The 13,531-nt window shown below is 36.7% G+C and overlaps 1 protein-coding gene across 1 annotated transcript; it reads right to left on the reverse strand.

Annotated features, from left to right (window-relative positions):
* Positions 1-2,963: 2,963 nt before the first annotated feature.
* On the reverse strand, positions 2,964-11,505 carry LOC140881443 (signal recognition particle subunit SRP54, chloroplastic). The gene is made up of 15 exons (XM_073286766.1): positions 11,298-11,505; positions 11,080-11,218; positions 8,466-8,533; positions 8,282-8,383; positions 7,628-7,780; positions 7,440-7,517; positions 6,761-6,886; positions 6,571-6,673; positions 6,059-6,159; positions 5,428-5,565; positions 5,159-5,302; positions 4,658-4,733; positions 4,110-4,195; positions 3,887-4,012; positions 2,964-3,448 (listed from the first exon to the last, which is right to left on the reverse strand). The coding sequence occupies exons 1-15, from the start codon at positions 11,442-11,444 to the stop codon at positions 3,344-3,346; spliced, it is 1,692 nt and encodes a 563-aa protein (XP_073142867.1). The 5' UTR covers positions 11,445-11,505; the 3' UTR covers positions 2,964-3,343.
* Positions 11,506-13,531: the final 2,026 nt, after the last annotated feature.

The following is a 13,531-nucleotide window of genomic DNA, read 5'->3' on the forward strand; positions in this document are numbered from 1 at the left end:
TCCTCTTCCTTTCTAGATTGTGCATATAACACTCTCCTACTCACCAATAACTCACCAACAATGGCCCCAAACCCATCATCATCATCAGGATCTACCAACGCATGCATACCATCACAATTTTCCTCATCACTCTCAGACTCCAAATCACCACAAGCATTAATAATCATCAATTTCTTATTTGGGTATTGGCTAGAAATATGGCCAATACCTTGACACCTAAAACATTTAATATATATAGATCGAGTATTAGAAGTTTTAGATGTACCTTTAACCATTTGCTTTGGTGTCTCCGATTTGGTGTCAGATTTTGGTTTGAACACCGGCTTTTTGTCCTCCCATTTTGCAACGTTTGGACGCCAAGAAGTCGACGATCCTCCACCTGAAGGAAATCGGCCAGCTCCTCTTCTCTTGAGTTGTTGCTCCACCTTCATGGCCGTCTGCACCATCTCATCCAAATCAAAACAGTGGCGAAGCTCCACTTGGTCTTGGATTTCTCTATTCAAACCACACAAAAATCTGGCAATTGTAGCTTCATTATCCTCCTCAATGTTGCTCCGAATCATCGTGGTCTCCAACTCTTTGTAGTAATCTTCCACGCTCCTTGGACCCTGCTTCAAAGTTTGTAAACTTTTGTACATATCACGATAATAATGGTTAGGTACAAATCGCTTCTTCATAATACGCTTCATATCTTCCCACGTCTCAATAGGCGGCTCCCCACATCTCCTTCTAGTGGTCACTAATTGATCCCACCAGATTAACGCATAATCTACAAACTCAACCACTGCCAACCTCACTTTCTTAAGATCAGAATAGTGATGACAATCAAACACAAACTCCACACGCTTCTTCCATTCCAGATACGCCTCCGGATCAGATTTTCCATGAAACGCTGAAATTTTCATCTTAATGCTACTAATATTCACATCCCCCTCCGTATGTTTTCCACGCACCACTTCTCGCCTATGTCTACCCCCATGTATTCTTCTCTCCACATCCCAATTCTCATCAAAATTTTTCTCATCGTCTTCAAAAGCATTCCCCTTCCTATTTTTATTTTTTTCACTACCACTACTCTCCTTCAATTTACTTATCCGCTCATGAAGAGGTTCTAACTCCGATCTCACCACCCTAGTAAATTGCCCCATCAACGCCTCCATTTGAACCTTGAAAATTCCTTGGTTCACACTTTCACTAACATCTTTATTAGGATTCATGGTACTTGCAAGAAAACCGTTAGTAATAAATTTCCTCACACAAATTCTCATAGTTCACTTCAAACTAATCACTCAATTACTCCTTTTTTTCACTCAAATTTATGGAGAGACTTTGCTTTGTAGAATAAAATTCAAACATTCAAATTTAAAACTTTTAGACGCTTGAAAATTGACTCACAAAGATTGACGAAAACAAGCAAGAAATTTTATGAACAAATTGACTTTGACTCGCGCCCAATAATGAACAAAGACAAAGGAATTGGCCACAAGCTACTTTCTTCACTTTAATTTTTTTTTTTTCAGATTTTCGGTCCCACTATTTTTTTTTACCGATTTTTTTTTCAATTTATAACTTGTAGCACAAGACACGAGACTTGGATACAAGTTTGAAAGAAATGACACAAAAATTTGATATGAGATAGACGAAGAACGAAGAACACGAAGAACACGAAAGACAGATCTAGATGTAGATAGGATACTTACTTGATTCAAAACCTTGACTCTGATACCAAAATTATATGAATCTTGATGTATAAGATTAGCAAACACGATTACAATTTGAATCGCACCCTCTAATCAATAAACAAAAGATCCAAAGTTTTGCCCGATCTTTGAACAAGTAAAATTGATAGGATTTTGGATTTTCACCTTTAATCGACGGTACGATTGACAACAGAAATCACAACAATTGAAACCAGAGAAAACCTTCAGATAACTTGTATCTGACAATCTTCAATGAGAAAACAATCGACAAACGCTTCCAAGTAATTAAAATGAAAAAGTTTGATTTGAAGAACAAAGCAAAGCTTTGAATAAAATTCTTGAGAGAATTTCAATAATTTGTGTATAAACTGAATCTGAATTATTATTAATGAAATAAACAAAAGTATTTATAGTTTACAATAAAAAATAAAAGATAATGCAAAATATAGCCTAAAGATATCAAATATATCATCTAAAAAGTTTTCTAGTATAATTAAAACTCTCAAAAATAGGAAAATAACACTAAAATATCAAAATCCCGAACACACACACAACACGCCGAAGTGTGTGTATTTTTCCGGAAAAATCACGCTCGCTCGAGCGAGCATAACTCGCGCTCGAGCGAGGAGCTCTTTGGTCTCGAAAATTCCCAAGCTTGCTCGAGCGAGCACGAAGTGCGCTCGAGCGAGAAGTCCTCTGCCTAAAATTGATTTATGCAGCTCGCTCGAGCGAGACCTCTTCTGACTCACTTCGATTTTCTTCACTCCTTTTGACTCCCAACACTTCAAGGACACATGCAACTTCTAAATTGATCCTCAAGTGCTCCAACTCCATCTTGGTAATTTAGCATCAGCTTTTGAAGTGCCTTCTTGAATTTGTTAGCTCGGCTTCTCGTCATTGACCCTCGTGGCAACTCCAAAAGATCGCGAACTCCTCTTGCCACTCGATCCACATGCGAGCTATCCATAATCGCATCAACCCGCCTCACAAGTGACATATTCAGACATAATACTATCTCATTATCAAATATTACATATCCATATCTATAAATTTTTTTATCATTTATTTATTAATCATTCAATAATAACATATTTCGAACTAAGCAAGCCACATCCAAACTGATTCCAAAGGCCATACGGTCCATACCAGCCGGGCAAAGTAGTGTGCACTAACCAATTATATAGGCCATTTCTGGAACTCGGAGTAGAATCAAAATGCTAAATCAAGAAAATAATCAAAATAAAGGTAGAAAATTGTCCCAAATCCGAATATCTTATAAATTCAAGGTCTTGTGTTTCATCACTTTCCTGCAACATGTTCCGCCGGTGTTTATTTATTATTATGAGTTTGTGGTGATCATAGTGTAACACCATGCATCTCAATTCTCAAATGCAAACGAAATTTTCTTCATGTTCATTACATAAGAAAGTTCAAATTCCTCACCCAGGAAAAAAATGAATTCTCTTAAATAGACCAATCACAGCGAGATCTCAAACTTAAGGACAAATGAGATCTGTGCTGTCAATCGTAGGTAAACTAATGCATTGCAATCTGCACGGAAACGAGTGCAACTCCAGAAAATTGTAAGGATTGACACCAGGACACACTGTATAACCATAGAGATCTTTTGAGTCACCGGTCACTCAATTTTTGGCTCCAAAACCGCGAGGAGCAGAAGCTGAAGACGAGTCTACAAATTGTCTTCTTGATTCCGATCTTCGTTTTCTCCTTGCAGTACCGGGGGGGGCCTAAACATGAGTAAAATGGAAAAACAACCAGTTGTCAGGTAATAAATGTATTCTTAGAGCCAAGTGTGCAAGTGTAACTTCAAGCTGTCTTACTTTCAGAAGCATAATGCAGGCCTCATAAATAATGAAAGCTGTGAAAACATTAGTGCGTTTTACATGAATAAATGTACTAACTAATGCATCACCGATTGCACACCGCAGGTTTACCAGGTCGGACCTAATGAGTGCTGAGGGGAGTCAGTTGGCTGGTTACATGAATTCTTTTTGAAATTTTGTAAATATTTTCTGAAGTTGCAAGTTTCGTCTCCAAATTTTAAGCAGGAGCCTCTACTTTTTACCAATTTCTTGGGTCCGCATTTATATGAACAATGGATGCACCAATAATTTCACCAGTTCTACAGAACTCTTGAATTTAGAAAACAATAAACACAAGAGCACCTTTTGTTCTGCCTTTAGCGCCTCCTCCAGATTACTCAATGCAGGAATTGATCCACCTTCCATTACGCCCATCAAGTTCTTCATACGTACACGCATTTGAAAAAGTTGAGCAACAAGTTGACTCACCTAGTGTGAAATCAAAATGTCAGTTATACTGTCAAAAGTCAAAACCCTGTTCTTAGGAGAAGGGGTGGGGATACTCATACTTGCCATCTACTGATACCTGTTGCTCAGTTTTCCCAGAATCTTGAGCAACTCGTTTCCTTCTGATGGGTGATTCTGCTAACAATTCTGGTTTCTCCCTCTCCTCTGCATAATAATCATTAGAACATACGAGTCCCCCGAAGGTTAGAGACAATATTTAATAGAAAACTCAAACGTCAATGTTGACCATTGCTTGATAAAAACATTTGCACGTTCAATTCCCTCATATTTGAACATGAAACCAAATGAACAGACTAATTTGATTTTGGAGCGTTAATAACTACTGGAAACTTTATGTTGTCAGAGAATTGGTGAATTAGCCAGAGTCCACATTTACTCCGGGGCCAAGCAAAATCTTGAATGAAAATTTAGAAGAGGACCAATAAGTAACAAAAATACAAGATATTTCACATGATCCTTTTCTACACCTCTATCACGTCACAACATACATGGGATAAATTGAAAACTAAAAGAGAATGAGTAGAAGTAAGAGAACAAAAGGTGGGAAAACAAAGATGCAGGTGCAGAAAAAAAATTTTTGGGCCAAAACAAATATAAATAAATAACCTGGGGTCATTGCTTCGATCATCGACTCCATTACTTTCAAGCTCTTTTCTGCGTCTCGAACTTGTGCAGGGGTAACCTATTTGAATATCCAAAACTTCCATTATGATGATGAAAGACCTCCAAAATACTAATATAACAGTTTATCATCTTAAAGCATTAAATAGAAACATTTAACGCTTGCCTTGTCAGCAGGTAAACCTTGTTAAAAAAATTCCAATATAAAAAGCTAATCACCCTTCTACCAGGATTAAGTTAGTAATAGCTACATACGGAGCATAAACATAGAGTGACTAGTGGAACTTTGAACACATTCCTTTTAGCATAAATGAATAGTAGCTATTCTCAAAGCACAATTAAAAAAAATAGTATAGAGAATTAACTCCCATTAGATGCATGGGACTATACAGTTTAAAGTTTCATAATACTATTTGGCAACGCAAATTCAGTTATTTTAAGAAAATAGGTGCGCGGTGACAGCCAAATAAACGTCAGGTTTCATACCTTCCCCATGCCAGGAATCATACCAATAACACGAGACATTGATCCCATACGCGCAACAGCACGAGTTTGCTTCAAGAAGTCATTGAAATCAAATTTCGCACTCATGATCTTTTTCTGAAGATCTTCAGCATCTTCTTGGCGCATCTACTCAGTATATTCAAGGAACATATCAAATAGCTTTATCAAAAAATTTGGAGACCAAGTAATTGGTTCTTAGAACATCAAATAACACTATCAAAAACACTGAAATTAAACTAATTGGTGCTCACAACTTCTTGGGCTTTCTCCACAAATGATAAAACATCACCCATTCCCAAGACACGTCCAGCCATACGATCTGGGTAGAAGGGTTCAAGGTCTTCCATACGCTCTCCTCTTCCTACAAGTTTGATTGGCTTCCCAGAAACCTGTGTCATGATTGAATACTCGAATTGCTTATTTAAATTTATAACTTTAAACCAACAAGAATTCTAACAATCAACAATGATAAGAGTTGAACTAAAAATATAATGTACCTACAGATACCAATTCATAAGAAATCATGTTGGCATCACTGACATCACTTCATCAGCAGTTGAAGAACTAACAAAGTCAAAACTTGAGCTATTGGTTCAAAGACATAATTGCTTACTATTAATATGTTCTACTTCCCGCTTGTTTTCCATGTGATTAATTGATCTAACTCCACACTGTCTCATTCTATTAAATCACAACCAATTTTGTCACCTTACCCTAAATTCACAAAACAATGCAACGGGTCTCATACTGGATAGGGAAAAAACAAAAGGCAAGTAACATGGCTTAAAAAGTTAAGCTGACCATGCTTTTCATGCACCATGTCTTTGCAAGTATTGAAAATGACATATAAGAAATCAAAGTCAAAGCTATACAGATGCTAACCTCTTTCACACTTAAGGCAGCTCCACCTCTAGAATCTCCGTCTAACTTCGTTAAAATGGCACCAGTAATTCCAATTTCAACATTGAATGTTGTCACTAAGGCTAAAATATGATCAGAGGTCAACTTCAGTTAAAAATTAAACAAAAAATTCATGTTCTCAGAAAGATCAGTATTCAACTGCCTAAATAACTTTTATAACATGATTCTCAATATCTATGCGGATGATATGAGGATAGCATACTATCGCATATCTACTCCAGTCGATACATTTAGATGATGACACATGTATGTGACAGCAACAAAGGCGGGTAAAAGACATCGCATTAACAAAATTAATGCTATTGAAATTTCTGAACGTGGAATAAATAATTCCTCGACAAACATTTATACCAAACAAATACAAAGGCACGGTGATACATGTTACGTGCTTTTACATGACAGAGTTCTGTCTATTTCTCATCAAACCTAAAATCTTGTCGAAGATGACTTGACTCATCAACAAGCGTTTATACCTGCAGCTTCTTGGCCAGTCATTGCATCCACAACAAGCAGAACTTCAGTGGGATTCAGTACCCTTTTCACTTCTTTTAGTTCATCCATCATACTTTTGTCAATCTGAAGAGAATTAAAATCGACTTACAGATTAGTTTACTCTGAAGGCGTTGCATATAAAGATATCTTCAAGTCACTCAACTAATTCACCTGAAGTCTTCCTGCAGTATCCATTATGATCACATCTACATTCTTTTTCCTGGCCTCTTGCAAGCCAAGCCTAGCTATTTCAGCAGGTTTGATATCAGTTCCTGCTGCATAAACAGGTACCCCAACCTGTTCAAAGCTTTTAAGTGAATGATTTTATGAAGGTAAGGACGTGAAAATAAAAATAAGATGACAAATGTATATGTAACAGCACATAGTACTTAAGATTGCATGCAATGAGGTATTCAGCATTTAGCACAACTTGAATTTATTAATTAAAAATAATAATTCGTTTAGAAAAACCTTGGAAAATATTTGAAATAAATTCCAGAGGACTCCCTGCCCACCATGGTCTCATATACGATACCAACTTATACCATTAAACACCCAAGAAACACAACATATATGATGGAAAAGTGAGCTTGAGATCCATATTATGCAACACATAGACACATGATGAATAAACAAAGATACAACAAATGATAGGCACTAATTATACATACTAATGATTGAAAAACAAAAAACCTTCAGTTTGCAATTGCATTTAATCACAAGTTTTTAACATTAACAAGCCAACGAGAACAACAAAAACAAAAGAGATCTTAACAACAAAAACATGACATAATAACAATATTGACATTTTAAATTGTTTGGCAATGAATACGCTATAACCAGGAAGTACCTGTTCACCTAAAATAACCAACTGGTCAATAGCAGCGGGTCTGTAAACATCCCCAGCAACAAGCATGCAACTCTTCCCCTGTTAGTGATGCCATACATGCTCGGTAAGGTTTGGGAAAACATAAGACAGGAACAATTTATAGGTTGAGAGAATTTATGACACGAAATTTAAGATTTATAAACTAGCACCTGCTTTTTAAGATATAAAGCTAGTTTTGCACAGACAGTTGTTTTTCCAACACCTTGCAATCCAGCCAACAGAATTACAGTTGGTTTAGATTTTGTAAAAACTAGCTCAGAAACCTCTCCTCCCATTAGTTGGACGAGCTCATCATGCACAATCTGCGTCAACGAAAGATCAAGTTAAAACAGATCCAACTTTCACATGCTGTTCAATAAATCATATTTTTGTTGATTATACACGATGGATTGGTAGTCAGCTCAATGCTGCATTTAGGCACATTCTGATTGTTCAAGATATGATTGCAACTGTACCAAAAATCTTAGACAACTTGCCCTAAACGTAGTTTATCCAACTTTGGCAAGCAAAAAAAGGTCCAAATACTTCATGTCGATGAATTTGATCTGGATCAGAAGCATGTCCTCAACAGGCAAAAACATGAAACATATTTTAGGCTACAATATATCACAAAGAAATTCAACAGTGGTGAAATGTCCTGTAAGTATACACAAAATGCTTAGGACAATACAATCACCATGAAGACATTGAAGTTTCAGGAAAGATAAAGTTGCTAAGATTTCAGAAAATCTAAACTACAAACATATGTTTAGAACTGCTGAAACCTTTGTCCTCATGATAGGGAAAACCAACTATGGAGATACCTTAACCAATTGCTGATCTGGTTTTACTCCTCGAATCAATCCTGTACCAACAGCTTGGTCGCTTATGGATTGAACAAATCTCCTAACAACAGGAAGGCTAACCTGCCAAGGAAATTGAAATACAGCTGAGACACAGATCCGACATTGCAATATAATAATTAACAAAGGATATAGAGATGCTTACATCTGCTTCTAGAAGAGCTCTCCTAATGTCTCTCATAGGCTCCACAATATTTTCCTTGGTCAAAACCTCTAATTTGCAAAAAAATCAACTCAGAAGTTAGTAAGGATAATAACATCTTTTTATTTTCAACATTTCCAAACTTAAGGAACAGCAATAATGTGTAAACAGGCATAGATGGATCATGCGAAAAATCAATCACAACATGAGAGCAGAACAGATCAAAGAAACTTGAGGCAAAATTTGTTCCACAATTGTTAGCACGGACGAACAAGAGGGTTTTGCAGTCTCAAACCTACTCCATTCCATGCCATTAGATTTTACTTTGGATATTCTTAGAATGCTTTTCTGTTAGACTTGAGAGGCCCATTCATATTTCTTCTACCTCTAAATTTCTAAATTCCGATAATATCCTTTTATGGAACATCTTTACTTTCCCTAGTCTCAGAGAGTCTGCTTCATCATCTGCTCTGGCTCATCAGAGCTAAGAACCATTAGACTCCTCTTGATATCTACTTAACTGACTGAAAACCGAAAAGTTTTCAGCTATCCTTTAACAAATCTTGATCATATGTGCATACATAATTTTTACTCAAGAAAATCATTTAGACCTTGTGATGTGAATCATATTGTACTTGCAGCTATGATTTGCAATCGAGAATCCCGCAGTGAAACTTCAATATTTCAAGGCGAACAAAAGTCGGCAAATTTCGCTTCTACTCTTCAGAAATGGATGTACATGATTATAACAAGAAATAGAAGAGTGGATTCTTTTTTGCACACATAAACATAACCCGCGGTTCTTCGTTGACTCACTATGAAAGACATAATTTCTTCTTGGGAGTTTTTCCTAAGACATGGACTTGAAGTAATTAGTTCACTTGTCTCAAATTGTATTATTAAATAAAAAAAGCTATTAACTATACCATCTTTTGTGAACTCCAACTTTTGGGACCAATAATTTCAACATGTTATTAGAAACTAAAAATCAGAGGTTCAAGATTTCTGGAGCCTAATTCCTTTATATTTCATTAAGAGCATATTTGGCTTTGCTTATAAGCTCTACAAAATAACAAAATAACTTACAAGTTGTTTTAGAGCTTATGAGCTCTTCGAACTTGTTTCGCAACAATTGATCGAACAACTTATAAGCAACCTGAAAAAGTTGTTTGACAGTACTTTTTTTAAACAATATCTCATTTTAACATTTTAATTCTCCAAAATAGCCTTGTATATTTTCAAAATTCCACACCATTTCCTACACCCTTTAAATATTAAATAATTTTTAAAAATAAATTCCCAAAGAATATCAATTTTTCTAAATTAAAATATGAAATAGTTCTATCATTTTGTAATATAGGTTTAATATTTATGAAAAAATTCTAAAACTATTTTAATTACCTTCATAGTATTATCTTCTTTAGTAATTTTGAGAATAGAAAGATCTTATAATGTCGAACACAATAATATTTTTAAGTTGTTTAAAATAAGTTTACTCAAACACTTTGTCCCGACAGCTTATAAACTTCGAAACCAGCTTATAAGCTTTAGGAGCTTAAAAGTTGTTTTTTAATAAGTTTAGTCAAACATAGTGTGAGTGAGATGATATCCTGGTAATGTCTTGGGGTCCCACAAGCCATGCCCTAGTCCCAGGTGGAAGTGTTCCCAGTGGCCGGGTCGAAGGCCCAAGGTGCCGAGATAATGACGAGGAGACGACCATCCCATCTTAGGAGAGGTCGAAGACTGAGGGCGCCGAGGAGATGGTGAGGAGGTGGTCAGCCTCTCTTGGGGAATGCCGAAGGCCTGAGGCCTAGGGTTCGAGGTAGAAGGAGGAGTGGATTCGGAGCCTGAGGTATGTGTCGAAGGTGGGAAGGGGTAAGATCTATAATGATCTATTGGGTTTTGGATAGGAACAATATCAATTATCAAATCTACTGAATCTCTACTAAGATATACACAGTTCTTGGGATAAAAGAAAGAATTTTGGACAAAATGGACACAAATTCAAACGAGAAACAAATCTTCCCATGATCCTTGATCATCTGTTGGGGCTTTGCCTACAAAATGTAAGGTAATCCCCACAATTTTCTACATCACAATACACCGTATTCTTGTGCACTCGAGTTTTTCTCTCTTTTTTGTGGTCATTGTAATTTGTCACACCGAAAAACTCTTGCGCCACCCATTCACGTGTTTGTTGAGTGCACGCAGGAGTTCAGCTCAAGTCCTCCGCCACACCGGACAGAAAACTCAACTTGGAAAAGTTGTCATGTCAGCCACAGTTTCTCAAAGTAACATCATGGGCCTTAGGTGGCCATCAAAGTGCTGGCACTGGGAAGTTCAAATGATCATCAAAACAAAATCAAATATTGACTCTACCCAGGCTCACTCGTTAGTTTCTACTTACTCAGTCCTAGAATAAAATTACCTTTTAAACTTTTACAAAAAAGGTTACAAAATATCAGACAATTAAGAGGCTTTGGGAAGAATGATTCAATATGACCACATGCATATCGAGCACATCACGATCATCAAGCTCAAAACATTGTAGTCACAGTTTCCGCGAATCAAGATTGGACATCAAAGTTTCTTCAAAAGTTATAAAAAAAAAAAAAACCTTCGCCCTTGAGCTTGTTCCAAGCGGCTTCCAGTCCACTGGTGAGCTGCCCGAACATTTCTGCTCTCACAATGCAAGGCCGAACTCCCCTTCCAAGATTAACATCGTCCCTTGAATTTATCACTCCCCACACCTCTCTCTGCATAAAATTGAGAAACATAACAACAAAAAACGATGACACAAATTCAACAACAATAAATGGAGTCGCGGGGACTCACGGTGAATGAATTCCCAGAGGAAAAGGACAGGAATGAAGCTGAACCAGCCCACGAAGAGCAGTAGTTGGGTAATCTAGCGCTGGGTAGGGGCAACCTGGGGATGGAAGGAAGGAAATGGCGGGAAGTAACGGTCGCGGAGGCCTCCATTGTTGGAGGGAGGGGGAAGAGAGCTCGGATTTTTATCCGCTTGCGATAGGCCGCTTCGCTTTATCTTTGCTGCAGTTCCTCTGCGTCGCGGCCTACCACATTACCATACACCCTCTTTTAATTTCCTTCTTTTTTTTTATTTCTTAAATTAAATATTGAAAAAATGTATAATTAATATATATAATCATGTCGGGCATGAGATGAGGACCGGTTGAACAATTTCTTCAATTTTTTTTAAAAAATAATTATTTTTTATTAAAAAATTAAATTTAATATTTTTATATATATACATGATTATTTAGGAATTGTAATTCGTTAAAAATATTATTTTATTAATAATATGTTTTTTTAAATATTTTATTTATTATTTTTTAAAAAAATAACTATAATTGATATTTTGAATATATTTATATGGTTATAGTTTTCAAATCATGGTAAATAAATATAATTTTTGTTATTTATTTACATATTGTAGGTTTTTTTTAAATTTAAAAAATATTATTCATTATATTTATATAAACAGTTTTTCAGTTTGATTATCTGGTTAAAACGATCCGATTGATTGAATCGATTTTTTAAGGTAAACTGGTTTGATCACTTATGAAACATTGCTGTGTTGTTCCCCGGCCCTCATCTCATGCTCCATCATCCTTTGTTCAAACTTTTTTTCCATATTTTGAGTCATTGTTGCATAATTCCCTTTGTTAAAACTGTCTCACATGAGAAAAATGAAAGATTTAAAAATGAGTTTATAATGGGCTATAATGGAATTCTATAGCAACTTGGGTTAATAATTTTCGTAAAGCGAGCACGAATACGAAGTAGTTGCTATAGGGACCCATTATGCAGTCACGCAGGCGCGGACCTGGGCTCGAGACGTGACAGAATGGTATCAGAGACGGTCACCAGTAGGAACCCCGAAAAATAAGTGCTATGCGGGGAAAAGTACTACGTGCGTGGGAGCCACCTCTTGAATATGCGGGGCAAAGTGCTATATGACGGAAGCCACCTCTTGAATCTGTAGAAGCTACCTCTAGATTTTCGATGCTAGAGGATCGAGGGGTCAGGTTGCGACGAGAACGTCGCGTTCTGTAGGAGGGGTGATTGTGATACCCCTGTCTCACATGAGAAAAATGAAAGATTTAAAAATAAGTTTATAATGGGCTACAATGAACTTCTATAGCAACTTGAGTTAATCATTTTTGTAAAGCGAACACGAATACGATGTAGTTGCTAGAGGGGCCTATTGTGCAGTCGCGCAAGTGCGGGCCTGAGCCCGAGCCATGACAAAAGCAATCCTCTCATTATCCTTTTTTTCTCTACTTCATGAATTTCTTTTAACATTTCCACCATGTTTGTATATGTCGATCATTCTCCTCTAATGACCTTTTTGAAGGCTTTATTTCTCATCGGTCTAATGGTTTTGCTCACTTTCCTTCGTTTCCTTCCTCGATGATTTGTGTATTAGATGGTGTCGAGAAAGTTTTAGGATTAAGCGCTTACCACTAGACCAAAAGCTATAACTGTTAGTCAAGGCGCAACTTTATTTTTTTATGCTTGTGGCAGCATAGATGGATCGGGTTGTTTAGCCCATGAGTGTAGGGAAGGGCGTGCATTAATGTTGGTGCTGTCTCATATCTCTTCGAGATCAATCTTATCCTTTCCTTACTGTCGGACTTGTCTCCCGCGAAGACAATATTACTCGTTAAGATCCAATGTCCCTCTTTTACGACCCATCTAGCCAACCAGATCAAGTAGAGCAACGTCAGTAGCTTGACACACTAGAGCTTCCCAGGAGATCATCCAACCTAGTACTACTCTCACCATGCACGCTTAACCCAGCAGAAATGATATGGAGAAGATTCACCATCAATATTCTTCAGCTTCTTCTTAAAATTCGTTGACATCCTATGAGTTTTTTGAACAATCGTATCTTCCATTTTGGTTGATCTCTCAATACTAACCAAGTTTTCTCATCGGACCATAAAATGGTTATTGTTAGGGTGGTTTCTACTCTTGACGTGGATAGACACTATTACAAAAATCAGATTTTAAAAGATGTTGTCTCTATATGTTGTCAACATTCA

The sequence above is a fragment of the Henckelia pumila genome, chromosome 2 (genome assembly GCF_033568475.1).
Source record: "Henckelia pumila isolate YLH828 chromosome 2, ASM3356847v2, whole genome shotgun sequence".
Taxonomy (NCBI): Eukaryota; Viridiplantae; Streptophyta; class Magnoliopsida; order Lamiales; family Gesneriaceae; genus Henckelia; species Henckelia pumila.